The following is a 17,295-nucleotide window of genomic DNA, read 5'->3' as shown; positions in this document are numbered from 1 at the left end:
GTGTCTGCCGTCTGGAGGATACCTGGTTTCAGGGAAAGGAGAGTGCGGGTCCTGGAGGACATGCCTGCAGAGCTCACCTGGCCTCTCCCTCTGTCTTTCCCAAGCCTCTCTGTGTGCCACGCTGCCATCCCAAGGGCTAGGATCCTGGTGTTTTGGGTGTAGGTGAGTGCTTTTCAGCTTCTGTCTTTGGAGATGTTCATGGAAGGGATCCAGCTTTGTTTCTATGTGTTGGACTCTGCCATGCTTGGACAGGGATCTTTGCACTGGGCACTTCTCAGAAGTGCACCAGGAGTCTCTTCCTTTCTTGGACATGGGCTTGAAGGGATTCCTGTGTTGGGGGCTCAGAGCCCTCTGACCTTCAGAGGTGAGACCCCATCCTGTGACTTTGGGCTTTATAGCCCCTCAGATCAGTCAATCAGCCAGGAGCCAGAAGTTGGCAGCCTTTAGAGCAGCAAGCATTTGACCTGGTCCCCAAGGGCCCAGCTTCCCACCATATGAGACTAGAGGTCTTTGACCTTCATGGGCACCAAGGTCCATGTGGCACATTGGGCTGCAGTCAGATGTGGCCTTAGCCATCTCTCTCTGTGCCATCCCTCTGATCCACCCAGCCTGCTGGACTCAGCTCCTTGGGGAATGAAGAGTGGGTTTTGTTCCTGGGGACTGGCATGTGGTGCCCAGTAAATATTTGGTGAATTGATCCTCAGGATTCTCAGGCAGAAATATCAGATTTCAAGGGGAGCACGTGGACATGGGTGGTGGTGGGATATAAGGAAATGACCCCAATCACCTTTCTACTCTTTCATGGTTCTTGCCCCTGAAACCCAAGTCCATAAGGCTCTGACACAGGCCTTGAGTGAGATGCAGGAAGAAGTATGAAATGACAACTTCTGGCGATGACTGACAGAGGTTTCTGAAGATGGAACCTCCCTTCCTTTTCCCTCATCATAACCAGGTCAAGTCCAGGGAATTCTCAAGCTCAAAGGCAAGGGGTTCTTAAAGGATTGCAGGAAATACAGACCTGGAGAGAACAGAATGACTGCCCAGCCCAGGGCAGTTAAATATATACAGCTGAGGGAAGCAGAGGTGGGGTTGGGGGGAGGACCTAAGGGTAGAAGGGGCTGGTGGGGTTGTAGATTGAGGCTGTCCCTATAGTGTAGCCAGCTACCAAATCATGTCAGCCTGATAGAATTAAACATTTGAATCCTCCAAGTTCCATTTTTCCCCCTGGATTTCATGCTTAGCAAACAATCTCCTGATTATAATGTGGCTTGGCATCTAGGGCAATACATGTCTTGTGAGTCTGATTAACATCAGCCTGACTGGAGAGATGGAGCCACTCTTGGGTGAGTGAGCAAAACCGGCTCTACATAGCTGAAGGCCACACAATGGACTGCGGTCAATGCCCTAAAGTAGTGACCATCTGTGACCCTCTTGGTGAAGCCCCTTGTCCTCTCCTGACTCTATCCCTCTGCCTGTCTACCTTGCTTGGATTCGACTATTGGCAAATTTCTTAATGTCTCTGTGCCTCAGTTTACTCATCTGTAAAATGAGATTAAAATAGGATTGTTGTAGGATTAAGTGAGTTAAGAGATGTTAAGTGCTTAGAATATTACTTGGCATGCAAGTGCTGTCTAAGGATCTGCTGTAATGATTCCGGCTTCCACAATGCTGGCTGTGACCTTGAGCAAGTCATTTCTTTTCTTTCTTTCTTTTGTTTTTTTTGAGACAGAGTCTTGCTGTGTCACCCAGGCTGGAGTGCAGTGTTGAAATCTCAGCTCACTGCAACCTCCGCCTCCTGGGTTTGAGCAATTCTCCTGCCTCAGCCTCCTGAGTAGCTGGGATTACAGGCATGTGCCACCACACCTGGCTAATTTTTGTATTTTTAGTAGAGACAGGGTTTCAACACGTTGGCCAGGCTGGTCTCAAACTACTGACCTCATGGTTTGCCCGTCTCAGCCTCCCAAAGTGCTGGGATTGCAGGTGTGAGCCACCATGCCTGGCCATCTGGCCTTTGTTTCCCCATCCTATTAATATGGAATTAACAGTAACATCTGGAAAAAGCATATGTTAAGTATAGAATATCTTGGCATATATTAAAGTGTTTTGTAAATGGTAAAATGCTACACAAATAAACCATATGCTTATTTGGATAATGTATTGGGAACAATTATTAGTCTTACTGGGTCCCTATAGATTATAGTGCAGAGATGATTTTTAATATTTCTCACCTGATGACTGCATGAAACCCGAGGTGGGACCCAGAGAAGGAGGAAGGATCTGGGTAAAGGCAAGGGGGAGGTGAGGAGGGAGATTCCAGGGGCTGAAAGGGAGTGTCTGCCTCATGTGGACTGGGTACCAGACTTTACTCCCTTCCAAAGCTTACACTGCTTCTTAACGTGAACTTGGGGAAGGTGTTACCAGTTCCTGACTCTCTCCTATGGCTATTGCTCTAATAAACGACAGTTCCGATTTTTAATAAACAGAGTTGCTGGGAGATGGTATGAATGCAAAAATCAAACAGGAGAGGGAGGAAGAAGAGGAGGAGGAATGTTTGCTTTGTCTTTTTTTTGAGACAGAGTCTTGCTTTGTTGCCCTGGCTGGAGTGCAGTCACGCAACCTCGGCTCACTGCAACCTCACTGCAACCTCACTGCAACCTCAGCCTCCTGGGTTCAAGAGATTCTCCTGCCTCAGCCTTCCAAGTAGCTGGGGTTACAGGCTCCCGCCACTACGCCCAGGTAATTTTTGTATTTTTACTAGAGACAGAGTTTCCCCATGCTGGCCAGGCTGATCTCGAACTCCTGACCTCAGGTGATCTGCCCACCTTGGCCTCCCAAAGTGCCGGGATTACAGGCCTGAGCCACTGCGCCTAGCCTGCTTTGCTTTTAAAAGGTTCATAACAAAAGATAAGAGGAGACAGAGAACAAAAACGGATGATCACTGGCCCTGCCCGCAGCTCATGAGAGGAAGGGTGCGTATGTGTGTATGTGTGTGTGTGCCTGTGTGTGTGTGTGTGTGTGTTTGGTGGTGGCCAGGGGCAGAAGGCTAGCAAGCAAGAGAAAATTTGAACTTAAACACAGCTTGGTCTAAGATACCTAAAAGCATGTGCGTTTGCAGAAGCGCAAATGATTAAAGAACATCCTCATGTTGATGGGTATAAACTGTCTGCTAATAAGCAAATGAGAAGGGAGGGAGTTGACTTTGGCATCAAGGTCAGGAACCATGTGCTAGGGAAATTCTTGAGTCCTGCATGTCTCAAGTTATTTTTACTGTACCACTCAAGGCCTTGCTCCCTTTAGGAGCAGGGTGAGGGCTGGTGTCGTCAGTTAGGGGTTAAGATTTTCCAGATCTGTTTGCTTGGAGCTGTCTCTCTTGGCCCCAGAAAAACCTCCTCTGGTTAAGGGATGGGAGGATGTCCAGGGCCACTCCCAGCTGGGAACTGCATTGCCTGAGTGAGTTAACAAGGAGCTGTGATCTCCATTCCCGCTCGCAGTCTCTAGAGACTGTTTCTCTTGCCTGAGAAGAGGAGGAAGGAAGCAAGAAGCGTTATTGGGATAAGTTTAGATCCACTTCAAATGCCCAGTTCAGCAATTCTCCAGCCTGGTGCTCACCTCTGGCTGTTTACTTCTACCCAGCCAGGCGGAGTTTCCTGCCCTGAAACTGAAGGAAGTCCCTCCCCAGAACAGCTTATGAGAGGAAACATTAGGGCAGCAACAGGAGTGAGTCTCAGACATTTTCTCACAAAAGGCCCCAGGGACCACAAATTAAAGGGAAGGATGCTTAGGAGAGGAAAGCCTAAAGAGTTTGGAAAACGACTTTGAGGCATTAAACTGAGTCACCATCATTTCCTGCTGAGGTTATCCTAAGAGAACTAGCAGGCACCACTCCCCACACCAGCTGCCTGCTCTGGGATCTGGGCAGGACCGATCTATTAGCCAAAGGAGTCCCAGACGGTCCCAGATTGCCAGTGATGTAATATACACTTCATTTGTTTATCTGTAAGCCTTCAGAGCAAGCAAGAGAGGAAAACAAGCCAGTGGAGATATTATACAGGGAGCAGCTAGCTTTTCTTGGCTTTCTTGTTTGTTCCTGAGCTGACAATAGAAATCTTTCGAGAACAGGAGCTAGTGCACTTTGAAAACAAAATGTCTTCACTTACAGGGCATGGATTTTTCTGTGGATTTGGATTCTTTGAGGACAAATTTGCATACCATTATCATTGTTTCATTGAAAAAAAAATAAAAGAAGCACCTGTGGGATAGAGAATGGGAGAGGAACACAGAATGGCGAGTATGGTCTTTCGTTGTTTTATTTGTCTTTCCCTTGTACAATTTTCTGGCAGGGAAGGACAACGCTGTTGTATCCAGACCTTTCCCTAGGATTAATGGGTGACAGTCCCATGGGGAGGGAGCTAGTTCGTTTGTGGAACTCTGTATCTCCTGGATGTTAACTTTATTTTTCATTTTTTAATTTTCATTTTTTTTTTTTTTTTGTGGGAGGGGACAGAGTCTCGCTCTGTCGCCCAGGCTGGAGTGCAATGGTGTGATCTCGGCTCACTGCAACCTCCGCTTCCTGGGTTCAAGCAATTCTCCTGCCTCAGTCTCCTGAGTGACTGGGATTACAGGTGTGCACCACCACGCCTGACTAATTTTTGTATTTTTAGTAGAGACAGGGTTTCACCATGTTGGCCAAGCTGGTCTCGAATTCCTGACCTCATGATCCACCCACCTCAGCATCCCAAAGTGCTGGGATTACAGGTGTGAGCCACCATACCAAGCCTGGATGCTAACTTCAATCAGAAGCTATAAATAGGAGAGGACATTTCAAATTGAGTCAGACATGACCTTTGCTTCCTGGGTCATTCTCCTGCAGGTACCCGTATCTATTTTAGGACACTTCTGGGATTATATAGAAGTATAGCCATTTGTGTGCATGCCTTCTAGGCCATAAGCTTAGTGAAGATGGGAATCATATGCATCTATGTTCTCGATAATGACCAGCCTAGTTCTTTACGCTTTGGAAATGTCCAATGCATGTTTGCTAAATGAATCGATGAGGCACGCGGACTTTTGAGGGACACAGAAATTATGAGATGGGTAGTAGAAGGAAGTGAAGAACAAGTGCAAGAGATGGGGGAGAGTGGCAGATATTACCTGCTTGCCTTTTCCTTTCACCCAGAAGAGGTGTTAGAGCGGTCGGAGGAAATGGAAATACTTTGGAAGACAGAGACCTGGTAATCCCTTTTCACCCAACGAGAACCAAGCCCTGGATGAATGGATGAGCAGCTCGCGTTTTTCTGCCTCCTGCCCCCGGTCTTTCTGAGACTGACTTTGTCCTAGGAACTGTTTGTCCCTCTGGAAGTTAGACTGGTATGTGAGTGTTCCTTAGAGCCCTGGTGATGGGGAATTAGGAAGTAAGTGCTTGAACTGAAGCCCTTTTGTCCTAATTCACTGGTATCTGGGGCAAAAGCTTGCCCTCTCTGTGAAAATGAAATGAAAATCTTTTCATTTTCCCAGAACTCAAGGTCAGACCCTGGCACAGTAGGGCCCCTACCCCGTACCATTGCCCTGGATGGCTCTCGAAGCTGGTGGCAAGAGAGAACTGAGAGGTCTCTGAGGAAAAGAGCAACCAGGTTGCTCATTTGTTTTAAATTATTTAGTCGCATCAAATATTCAGATTTGTGGCAACAACTCTATTTAAAAACTCCGGGCACATGATGGATGAGCTCAATGTTTTCAGTCAGTTCCCAGCTTCCAGCCCACCCTCCGGGAATCTTCTAAGAGTTACCTGGGCTTGCCTGGGTTAGCCTCCAACTGCCGGGACCAGCTAAAGTGCAAGAGCTACACAATGCCTGTGATGATATTTGGCATACGTTTTTCATATAAATGAATTTCATCATGTCCCATACATTGCCTTCAAGAGAAAAAAGATATTCAACTTAGGAAGTCAGAACTGGGATGTTTGCATAGAAGTCACGCTTTTTGTATAGGCGGGTTGTGTGAGTTTGTTTCCATGGACTTCGGACTTCTGCCTGTGAAATATGTGGTGTGTGTGTTTCTGAGGTTCTCTGTGTATGAAGCTGCTGCTCTTCTCACAAAGCTCATCATTTTAGGTGAGACTGAATGTGACACCCATTGAAGCCGCTTTGGAGCCCAAGATGCATGCCCTAATACTTTTTTTTCTTTTCTTTCTTTTTTTTTTTTTTTAAATTGAAGACAGAGTCTCACTCTGTCACCAGGCTGGAGTGCGATGGTGTGATCTTGGTTCACTGCAACTTCTGCTTCCCGGGTTTAAGCGATTATCCTGCCTTAGCCTCCCGAGTAGCTAGGACTACAGGTGCGTGCCACCACACCCGCTAATTTTTGTATTTTTAGTAGAAACGGGGTTTCACCATGTTGGCCAGGATGGTCTCAATCTCCTGACCTCATGATTCTCCCTCCTCAGCCTCCCAAAGTGCTGGGAGCCACCGTGCCCAGCTAGTACAACCACTTTTACTGAATGCTTCCTATATTCCAGATATTTTATATATATGCCTTACATTATATTATCTAACATCCTTGCTCAAAAATAATAAGGCAGGTATTATCATTCCTATTTTATAGCTAAGAAAAGTAAGACTCACAGATGTTGCTCAAAGTCACATCAAGGTTTGGCTTATTCCAAGCCTGGAGTTTCGTTTCATCATACAACAATGTCTCCCCTCTGGCAAGTTTCTAGGACTACCCTACCTAACATCTGCTGCACTGTCACAATGCAAGATGATACTTCTTCCTCTATAATGATAATCTCTGGGGGAGGGTGTGTGGCAAGTGGAATGTGGGAGGGGGGCTCTTGGGAAGCTGACAAGGCTCTATTTGTTTCTCTTGATAGTGGTTACACAGGTATGTTCACTCTGTGATGATTCACCAAGGTAGACACATAAGATTCAGAATTGCTTGGTGTTTGTCATTTTTCTTTTCTTTTTTTTGTTTTTGTTTTTGTTTTTTGAGATGGAGTCTTGCTCTGTCGCTGAAGCTGGAGTGCAGTGGCATGATCTTGGCTCACTGCAGTCTCCACCTCCTGGGTTCAAGTGATTCTCCTGTCTCAGCCTCCCTAGTAGCTGAGATTACAGGAGTGTGTTACCACACCTGGCTGATTTTTGTATTTATAGTAGAGACAAAGTTTCACCATGTTGGCCAGGCTGGTCTTGAACTCCTGACCTCAGGTGATCTGCCTGACTCAGCTTCCCAAAGTGATGTTTGTTATGTGTCAATAACAAGTCTATTTAAAAAATCATTTCTCTATACTGGGTATGGTGGCTCATACCCATAATACCAGCACTTTGGGAGGCTGAGTGAGTGGATTTCTTGAGGCCAGGAATTCAAGACCAGCCTGACCAACATCATGAAACTCTGTCTCTACAAAACAACAACAACCAAAAAATTAGCCAGGCATGGTGGCACATGCCTGCAGTTCCAGCTACTGAGGAGGCTGAGGTGGGAGGATCACTTGAGCCTGGGAGGCAGAGGTTGCAGTGAGCTGAGATCACACCACTGCGTTCCAGCCTGGGAGACAGAGTGAGACCCCACTTCAAAAAAAAATTTATCCTAGCAATTAATGTTGGAGGGGAGCCCTGCTTCTCATGGACAATAGACACTGATTAATCAGTGGGAACTCCTTGGACTCTACTACATACTAATTTTTAAAATAATACAAATAAGTTGATGCCCTGCCCCTTTACAAAAAGCGTTTTAAGTGGATCACAATAAAACATCATGCACAATCATAAAGTGGTATTAGGAGGAGGTTGTCAGCACTATATAGGAAGGAAAACTTTCCTTACATACATATGTCACTCTGCTGGGCACCACAGAAGGCTTAAGGCTGGCTTCCACTCTCAGGGTGCTCACACAGCCAAGCTGATGACACTGAGCCGTTACTAGTAGTAAATAGACACTTGCCTCTAAATATATTGGAACTTGTTGGAATGGGTTCCCACTCTCAATTTGGTGATCAATAAACTCAAAGGAAGTAAAAGTTTTCATGGACTACATCCTACATCTCATGTGTGGGTAATTGAAATGGAAAATACCACATCTGATCAATATTTTGAATAATCTGAGCTCCCAATCTTAAAGCTTTCAAAATGAATATTTATACGTTTATAGGATGGTATAAACTTGGAGAGACTCACTTATCTAGTTGCCAGGACAATTTTGTAATAGATTTGTAATTATGTTCCTCTGCTTGCATAAACATTTTTTTTTTTTTTTTGAGACAAAGTCTTGCTTTGTTGCCCAGGCTAGAGTGGAGTGCAGGGGCATGATTTTGGCTCACTGCAGCCTCTGCCTCCCAGGCTCAAGCAATTCTCCTGCCTTAGCCTCCTGAGTAGCTGGGATCAGATGTGCATACCACCATGCCAAGCTAATTTTTGTATTCTTAGGAGAGATGGGTTTCACCATGTTGGCCAGGCTGGTCTCGAACCCTTGACCTCAAGTGATCCAAAGTGAGCCTCAACCTCCCAAAGTGCTGAGATTACAGGTGTGAGCCACCATGCCTGGCCTCGCATGCACTTTTTACTGGGCTAACTTTACAACATCAAATAGCACAGAACTTCTAGTTTACTTCAGACTGTGATGGCTTTAAAATTTCTAGACTGGGGTAGTGGTTATACATTTTTTCTCCTTCCCTGTATCCTAGTAATTCAGAGACCTGGAGGGAGAATATACATAGACTGTCAGATCTACAGACCTGCTTCCTTCAGTAGCTGATTTTCTTTCATTTGTGTCAGAAACAGGCAGCATGGCACAGAGCCATGCACCTAAAACTTTATTGTGCATATTTATTCCTAGAGATCTTGTTAAAATGCAGATTCAGATTTAGCCCCTCTAGGGTCAGGACTGAGATTCTTCTTTCTATTTTAATAAGTTCCCAGGTAATGCCAATGCTGCTGGTCCATGGACTGAACACTTTGATGAAAAGTTTAGTAAGGATATAGAAGAAAGAATACTACATATGGAGTAGTAATTTCTGGCTTTTAGTATCAGCCCTGCCATTTACCAGCTTGCTTTCTTGGACAAGTCATTTTGCCTCTCTGGGTTTTAGTTTCCTCAAATAAAAGCTGTGTGATAGAGGAGGAGGTGGGGTTAGGTTATTTCAAAGCTTGCATTCATAGACTCTTCAAAGTGATGTTTTGATTAAAAAACTCCACCTACAGGATCACATACAGCCTTCCAAGGGACTAACAGGTGAACTGGCATTATCAAAGCAGAAATTATAAGGGCTGGAGTAGGAGGGCATGGGAAAGTCAGAGAAAGGGAAGGTGAGCCATAACTTATCATGGCAAATATAAGGCTTTGATTCTTTCAGAGTGATGGATTTTGAATTAAAACTGTTATCCTGAGAGAGGCTATTATTTTCCCCTCCAACCGTCTTAGGGGGAGACCTGCTTTACTGAAAACTGAGTTGCATAAGAAACTTGAATGAAGGAAGCAATGGATGTGTTAGTGCTTTGAAATAAGCAAATGCTTACAGGGGTTGTGAGTGAGTTATGGCTGGAGGGAAGCTTTCTGGAGCCATGAGGGAGTCTGGTTTGAAAACAGCAGTTCATCTCTGCTGCAGACCATTTCTCTAATTTCAGACAAATTGGCCAGAAATTCAGGTGTTTGGCCACTGCTAGCAGACGTAACAGGGACAAATGCAATCTCCTACAAGGGTTAGGACAGCAAAGGTGCCAGGGGGCATACAGGGGCATAAATAGGCAAGGAGAAGGAGGGGTGAAAAAGGAACACAGATGATTTAAGTGAATGAATGAAGCTTCTGACCATCTGAGCCTCTGGAGGCAGCCCTTCCCCAAGAGCTCACCCATCTCTATTTTGAGCAGGAAACAGGATCAGACAGAAAGGGCTCCCCAGACTCATAGATACAAGCTAGTTTCTCATTAAGTCCCAAAGCAAAGTCAGGGGAGTGGAGAAAACTCCTGGTGCTGGCGCCTGTTCCAACGGTTAGGTTGGGAAATACAGGAGATATTTACCTTATGTAGGACGTGCTCGTTGAAGTCAGGGCCAGCTCCTCCCTGGTAGGAATCGGGTCTCTGCAGGTCCATGCCCGACTTGGAGCTCGCCACTCCGACTCTCCCTGCGCTCTGCGTCAGTGCTTCCAGGAGCTCGGTCCGAGTTCCGCTGGGTGCGGCAGGCTCGGGTCTGAGCCCTGCGGGCCGGGCCGCATCCGTTTTCAGCACTGGACAGTTCCCCGCAGCGGCCGCGGCGCGGTACCAGGCTGGCAGGCGGCCACGCTCTTCCAGGACGGAGTGTTTCAGCACCAGGAACAGCGACTCCGCCGTTGTGCGCCTGGGACCAGAGTTCTGAGATCCTGTCAGCTCCAATCCCTGCCTCTTAGGACTCCAGGATGCTGGCAGGGACGCAAGATTTGGGTCCGGCTGGTGATCCCTGCGTATTTCATTCAGCTACCGGACTCCGGAGGCTCAGCGACCCGGCTGCGTTCTCAGGGCATTGCAGTCCCGGGAGCTCACCGTTCCTGATTCCGAGAGAACGGGCATCTCCGTCACCACGCAGCTTAGCGCAGCGCAGCTCTCCTCACACGTTTGCAGGGGCGAAGTCCTGCGGCGCTGGCGGCGCTTCTGTTTTTGTCCCTGGACGATTCTCTCCAGGATGTATGAGATAAATAGAGATTCTAAGCCTGAGGTCGACAGACGATGGGTCTTAGGTGTCCCCAAAGTCCCTGAAATATGCTAAATTCTGCTTACCTGCATTTTCCTAGGGAGAAGGTCCAGGGCTTTAATCACATTCTCTCCAGTATACTTGACCCCAAGAAGTTAAGAACAATGGGCCCAGGAGAGGCAGATGGTGGTTTGGTTAGGAGCACAGGCTCCAGGATTCAAATCTTGACTCTGAAAATTATTAGTTGTGTAACCTCGGGCAAATTAATCTCTCCTAAGTGTCCACAAAATGGAGATAATATTATAATAGTACCTGCCTCATGGTTTTGTTCTGAGGATTTAATGAGTTAATTCATGTAAAAAGCCTAGAACAGTGCCCGGCATGTACTAAGAACTCAATAAATGTGAGCTACTACGCTCTCCGCAAAGGGGATGAAGAGCTCTGGCTACTTCCCCTAAACATTAGGGGAGTCCTGCTGCTGTGATCTTTGATTGGCAAAATTGCATCATCACCTGTAATATGAGAGCGTGAGGCTGACCACCATGGGAACTGGAGGCTGAGACTGTGGCCCCTGGGATTATTATCAGATTACTAAGGACAAGTCCTAGTACCACCCACCGGCCCTTGGAGTCAGTATCAACATGAAAGGAAAGAGCCAGGCTTAGGGTTAAAAGAGTACATTTTACTCCTGGGTTTCACTCCTTTTTGGCTGAGTTGCGTGAGCCAGATCACTCGTGTTCCCTGGGATTACTTACGTTTTCTCATTTGCAAAATAGGTAGAGTAATCTGTGCCCATTTTATTGGGTTTGGGGGAAGAGTGAGACAATGCATATGAAAAGTCTTTATTTTCTTTTAAATTGTAAAGCAAATTTCATTTATAAAGCTTTATTATTGCTGGAATCACTATACTGTAGATAGTCAATGATTAAATGAACAAAGCTAGGGAAACAACGTGCTTGTTTTATGAGATTCTCACTGGGCTGATTTTTTTTTCAGCCTGTGACAAATACATACCATCCGATGGTTGGAGTTCTTAATGTGAGGTGAATAAATGGATGAATGTATGTTAGGGGAACTTTGCAACATTGATAACGTTACACAAAGTTTTGCTTCTGTGCCTTTTTCTGGGGGAGGAGAAATCTCCAGAAGAAGAAATGAATCCCATAGATTTTATTAAGTTCTCAAAGTTGTTTACACTCAAAAAAAGTACAGAATGAATAGCTTAGACTTGGTCATCTTAACTTTCTCCTGAGCTTCCTCAACAACCCTGACTACTATAGATAAGAAGATTCTAGAGGCTTTGTCTGGAACCTCACATTCCTTGGAAGGTTCACTTCTCAGGGTCTTGTTTGGAGTTCTGAAGGTTCAGAAACATTATTCTGTTTGTTCAGGTTTATAGAGCAAATAGCGGAGGATCTGAACCAATCCAGAATTGATGACGGAAGACTTTCATGAGAAATGATGTTTAAGCTGAGATCTGAAGGAAAAGTGGGCATTAGTCGAAGAGGGTGGTGGTGGTGGGGTGGTTCCAGGCAAAGCAATCAGTATATGCAAAGGTTTTAAGGTGTGAAGAGCTGAGAAAAGACCAGTGTGGCTAGAGTCCTGAGAAAGACAGGAGAAGGATAATGGGAGACCAATCTAGAGATAGATAAGGACCAGATCATGTGGATCTTGTTAAGGCTTTTGAACTTCATTCTAAGATCAATGTGAAACCATTGAAGGACTTCAAGTAGGGAAATGGCATGGCTAGATTGGGTTTTAAAGACACTACTTTGGCTACTGTATAGAGAATGAGTTAAGTCAGGAATGAATGTGCTCTTTTATTGATTTATAAAATCGATTTTTATATTATGGGCATTAATCCTTTATGTCATAAATATTGCATTATTTTCCATAGATTTCTTTTCTTTTTTTTCTTGCTTTTTTTGAGACGTGGTCTCACTCTATCACCCGGGCTAGAGTGCAGTGGCTCAATTAAAGCTCACTGCAGTCTCAACCTCCCAGGCTCAAGCAATCCTCCTGCCTGAACCCTCTGACTAGCTGGGACAACAGGTGTGTGCCACCATGCCTGGCTAATTTTTGTATCTTTTTAGAGACAGGGTTTTGCCACATTGCCCAGGCTTGAACTCCTGGGCTTAAACAATCTGCCTGCCTCAGCCTCCCAAATTGGTGGGATTACAGGCGTGAGCCACTGCACCTGGCTGTAGATTACTTTTCAATGATTAACTTTGTTTATGCTTTTATTATACTGTATTAAAGTTTTTAATCTTTAAGTTTGGGCTGAGTATGAGCAGGCATTAGCTAGGCAGAAGAGATCATCAGAAGGCATATTGTTGTGTGTGAACCCCAAATATCTGAGACAGCGCTCAGTCAATTTAGGAAGTTTATTTTGCCAAAGTTAGGGACACACACCATGACACAGCCTCAGGAGGTCCTGATGGCATGCTCAAAGTGGTTTGGGGGCAGCTTGGTTTTATATATTTTAGGGAGACATGAGACATCAATCAATATATGTAAGATGTACACTGGTTTGGTCCAGAAAGGCAGGGCAACTCGAAGTGGGGAGGGGGCTTTTTGGTCAAAGGTAGATAAGAGAAAAATGTTTGCATTCTTTTGAGTTTCTGGTTAGTCTTTCCAAATGAAGCAATCAGATATGTATCTATCTCCGTGAGCAGAGGGATGACTTTGAATAGAATGGGAGGCAGGTTTGCCCTAAGCAGTTCCCAGCCTGACTTTTCCCTTTAGCTTAGTGGTTTTGGGGTCCCAAGATTCATTTTTCCTTTCACATGAGCAAACAATAAAAGTGAAGGAAAGTAGATATTCTTTAGAGAATGTGTCCGTTATGTAACAATACTATTAATTTAGAATTACATATGTTGTGTGTTCTTATTCTTTTAAATTTGTTAAGATGTGTTTTGAGGTCTTATCTTGGTGAGCATTCTAGGTGAGGTTGAGAAGAATGTGTATTTGTTATTATGGGGTAGAGAATTCTATAAATGCCAATCAGATCGAGTTGATTGATAGTGTTCTTCAAATCAACTATATCCTTTATGTATTGTATTCCTGCTAGATCTATCAGTTACTGACAGAGGGTTTTGAATTCTCCATCTCTACAGTGGATTTGTCTTTTTCTCTTTTTATTTCTATTTGTTTTTGCCTCATGTATTTTGACACTGTGTTATCAGGTGCATGTACATTTCTTGGAGAACTAATTCCCTTTGTCATTAGGTAGCGTTCCTGTTTATTCCTAACAGTTTTCCCTGTTCTAAGTCTTCTTTGTCTGGAATTAACATTGCTACTCCAGTTTTCTTTTGATCAGTGCATTGTATAACTTCTTCCATCCCTTTATTTTTAAACTTTGGAGTCTTTATATTTAAAGTATATTTCTGGTAGGCAGCATATAATTGGATCTTCTTCTTTTATCCCCTCTGACAATCTCTGTCCTTTAATTAGTGTATTAAGCCATTCATATTTAAAATGATTGTTACTATATTTGGATTAATATTGACCATGTTTGTAACTGCTTTTTATTCATTTACAGATGCTACTGCTTCTGCACTCTGAGCAATTTATATGATTTTTAAAAATTCTATCTTCTCTCAGAATATCAGTAAAAAATTCTTCTTAAAAAATTTTAGGCTAGGCACAGTAGCTCACACCTGTAATCCTAGCACTTTGGGAGGCCAAGGTGGGTAGATCACCTGAGGTCAGGAGTTTGAGACCAGCCTGGCCAACATAGTGAAACCCTGTCTCTACTAAAAAAAAAAAAAAAAAAAAAAAAAAAAATTAGCTGGGTGTGGTGGTGCATGCCTATAATCCCAGCTACTCAGGAGGCTGAGGCAGGAGAATCACTTGAACCCGGGAGGCAGAGGTTGCAGTGAGCCAAGATTGCTTCATTGCACTCCAGCCTGGGCAACAAGAGTGAAACTTCATCTGAAAAAAAAATTTAAGCAGTTCTCTTTAGAGTTTACAGGATATTCTCAAAACTAAACTAAATCTACCTTCAAATAACACTATTTCTGCTTCATGTGTAGTGCAGGTGCCTTAAAAACAGTATTCCTGAGTCCTCCCTTCCAGCCTTCTGACATTGCTATCATTTATGTCATTTATCCACATGCTATAATCATTAAATACTGACTACTATTGTTACTTTAAACAGTTATCTTTTAGATCAATTAAGAATAGGAAAAATAAGATTTTTATTTGACCTTCATTTATACCTTCTCTGACACCCTTCTTTGCTTCATATAGATCCAAGTTTCTGATATGTGTTACTGTCCTGCTTGAAAAAATTTTTTTTAACGTTTCTTGCAAGGGAAGTCAGCTGATGACAAATTCCTCAGTTGTTTGTCTTATAGTATCTATTTCTTCTTCATTTTTTTTAAGAGATGGGATCTTGCTATGTTGTCCAGGCTGGAGTGAAGTGGCTATTCACAGGTAGGATTATAGTACACTGAAACCCCCAATTCCTGAGCTCATGTAATCCTTCTGCCTCAGCTTCTCAAGTAGCTGGGACTACTAGTGCATAGTACCATACCTGGATAATGTTTTAATTTTTTCATAGACATGAGCTCTTGCTATGTTGCCTAAGCTCGTCTCAAACTTCTGGCTTCAAAGGATCCTCCTACCTCAGCTTCCCAAAGGGCTAACACTACAGGCACACACTACCATGCCCAGTGCTTCTTCATTTTTGAAGGATAATTTCCCTGGATATAGAATCCTAGTTTGATGGTTTTTCCCGCTAACACTTTAAATATTTTGTACTACTGTGTTTTTGCTTGCATACTTTCTTTTTTAAATTATTTTTTTCTAATTTAAAATTTTTATGGATACATACTAGTTGCACGTATTCATGGGGCACATGCTATATTTTTATGTAAGTGTACAATGTGAATGAGCAAATCAGGGTAGCTGGGCTATCCATCACCTTAAACATTTATGATTTCTTTGTGTTAGGAACATTCCAATTTCACTCCTGTAGTTATTTTGAAATATAAATTCAATTATTGTTAACTATAGTCATCCTGTTTTGCTACCAATGCTTGCATACTTTCTGAGGAGAAGTTTACTATAATTTTTTTTAATTTGAGACGGAGTTTCGTTCTTGTTTCCCAGGATGGAGAGCAATGGTGCAATCTTGGCTCACTGCAACCTTATCTCCCAGGTTCAAGTGATTCTCCTCCTCAGCCTCCTGAGTAGCTGGGATTACAGGCATGTGCCACCACACCTGGCTAACTTTGTATTTTCAGTAGGGATGGGATTTCTCCATGTTGGTCAGGCTGGTCTCGAACGCCCGACCTCAGGTGATCCGCCCGCCTTGGCTTCTCAAAGTGCTGGGATTACAGGCGTGAGCCACCGCGCCCAGCAGTTTACTATAATTTTCATTCTAGCCCCTCTACAGGAAGACTGCTTTTTCCTCCTTAGGGTTCTTTCAAGATTTTTCGGCCGGGCGCGGTGGCTCAAGCCTGTAATCCCAGCACTTTGGGAGGCCGAGACGGGTGGATCACGAGGTCAGGAGATCGAGACCATCCTGGTGAACATGGTGAAACCCCGTCTCTACTAAAAAATACAAAAAACTAGCCGGGCGAGGTGGCGGCGCCTGTAGTCCCAGCTACTCGGGAGGCTGAGGCAGGAGAATGGCGTGAACCCGGGAGGCGGAGCTTGCAGTGAGCTGAGATCCGGCCACTGCAACTCCAGCCCGGGAGACAGAGCGAGACTCCGTCTCAAAAAAAAAAAAAAAAAAAAAAAAAAAAGATTTTTCTCTGTCTTTGATTTTCCTAGTCATCACCATGAGAACCTGGTGGGGTTCCTGGAGATAAAGTCCATGAAAATGTGGGTACCCACCTAAGACCGACCCCCAGGAATTTCTCACTTTCAAATTAGTCCACACTCAGCCTCCAACAGTTCCTCAAAATTACCGTATAAGTGTTCCTACCAGCTCATGGTTCCAGTGGCTTCTGCTCCAGGTAAGTAGATCTGAGCTGTGACTTTCTGGATGCACCTGTCTCTCCAGATTTCAGAGGAGCAGGTTTCCCTGCAAACTCAGTTCTCTGATGGTCCAAGAAAAGTCATTGATTTTGAGCTTGTTCAGCTTTTTCCTATTGAAAGGAGTGGGGGTGATGACCTCTAGCTCTTCACCTGTCAAAGCTAAAACTAAAAGTCCTTCATTCGGATTAGAGTATTATCTTTCCTGTGAAAAAATACCCAAATTTTTTCAAGCTCTAATCATTTTTTTTTTTTTTTTGCTTCATGTCCTTTGGACCTTTTTTTTTTTGTGACATTCTAAATTAACACAGTAATTTTAAAATTCAAGTTATTCTCATAGTAATTACATTTTGGATTGATGTCTTTCTGAGATTTGGGGCCATTCAAGTGTCATTGGTAAGTACATATGCAGACCATCTCTCAGGATGTGTGGCTCATTCTGCAGGGCTTCTGATCTAAAAGTTTTAGAAGTGACATTTTCTAATCCTGTCTCCATGTGCTAGGGAGGTCATTTGTACGGATAAGGACTGTCTCATGCATGTTCCCCCAGACAGGGAGGGGCCGCTTTCTTGCCAGCTGTTAACTCCCCTCTCCTGTAGCTGCCTCTTGCCTCAGCTCCCTCTGCCTGGGAGATGTTTCTGCATATGGAGTCCT

General features: G+C 44.2%; 1 protein-coding gene across 1 annotated transcript in view; it reads right to left on the bottom strand.

The window, feature by feature from the left end:
• The window catches only part of RAB37 (RAB37, member RAS oncogene family), a 78,552-nt gene extending 66,957 nt beyond the window's left edge, over nt 1-11,595 (bottom strand). The window contains exon 1 of the mRNA XM_025363419.1: nt 10,011-11,595. Within this exon, the coding sequence (XP_025219204.1) occupies nt 10,011-10,082 (72 nt within the window). The 5' untranslated portion in view covers nt 10,083-11,595. The remainder of the gene's footprint in view (nt 1-10,010) is intronic.
• Nucleotides 11,596-17,295: the final 5,700 nt, after the last annotated feature.

The sequence above is a fragment of the Theropithecus gelada genome, chromosome 16, assembly GCF_003255815.1.
Source record: "Theropithecus gelada isolate Dixy chromosome 16, Tgel_1.0, whole genome shotgun sequence".
Lineage (NCBI taxonomy): Eukaryota > Metazoa > Chordata > Mammalia > Primates > Cercopithecidae > Theropithecus > Theropithecus gelada.
Note: the sequence above shows the minus strand (reverse complement) of the source record. Positions and strands in the feature narration are given on the sequence as shown.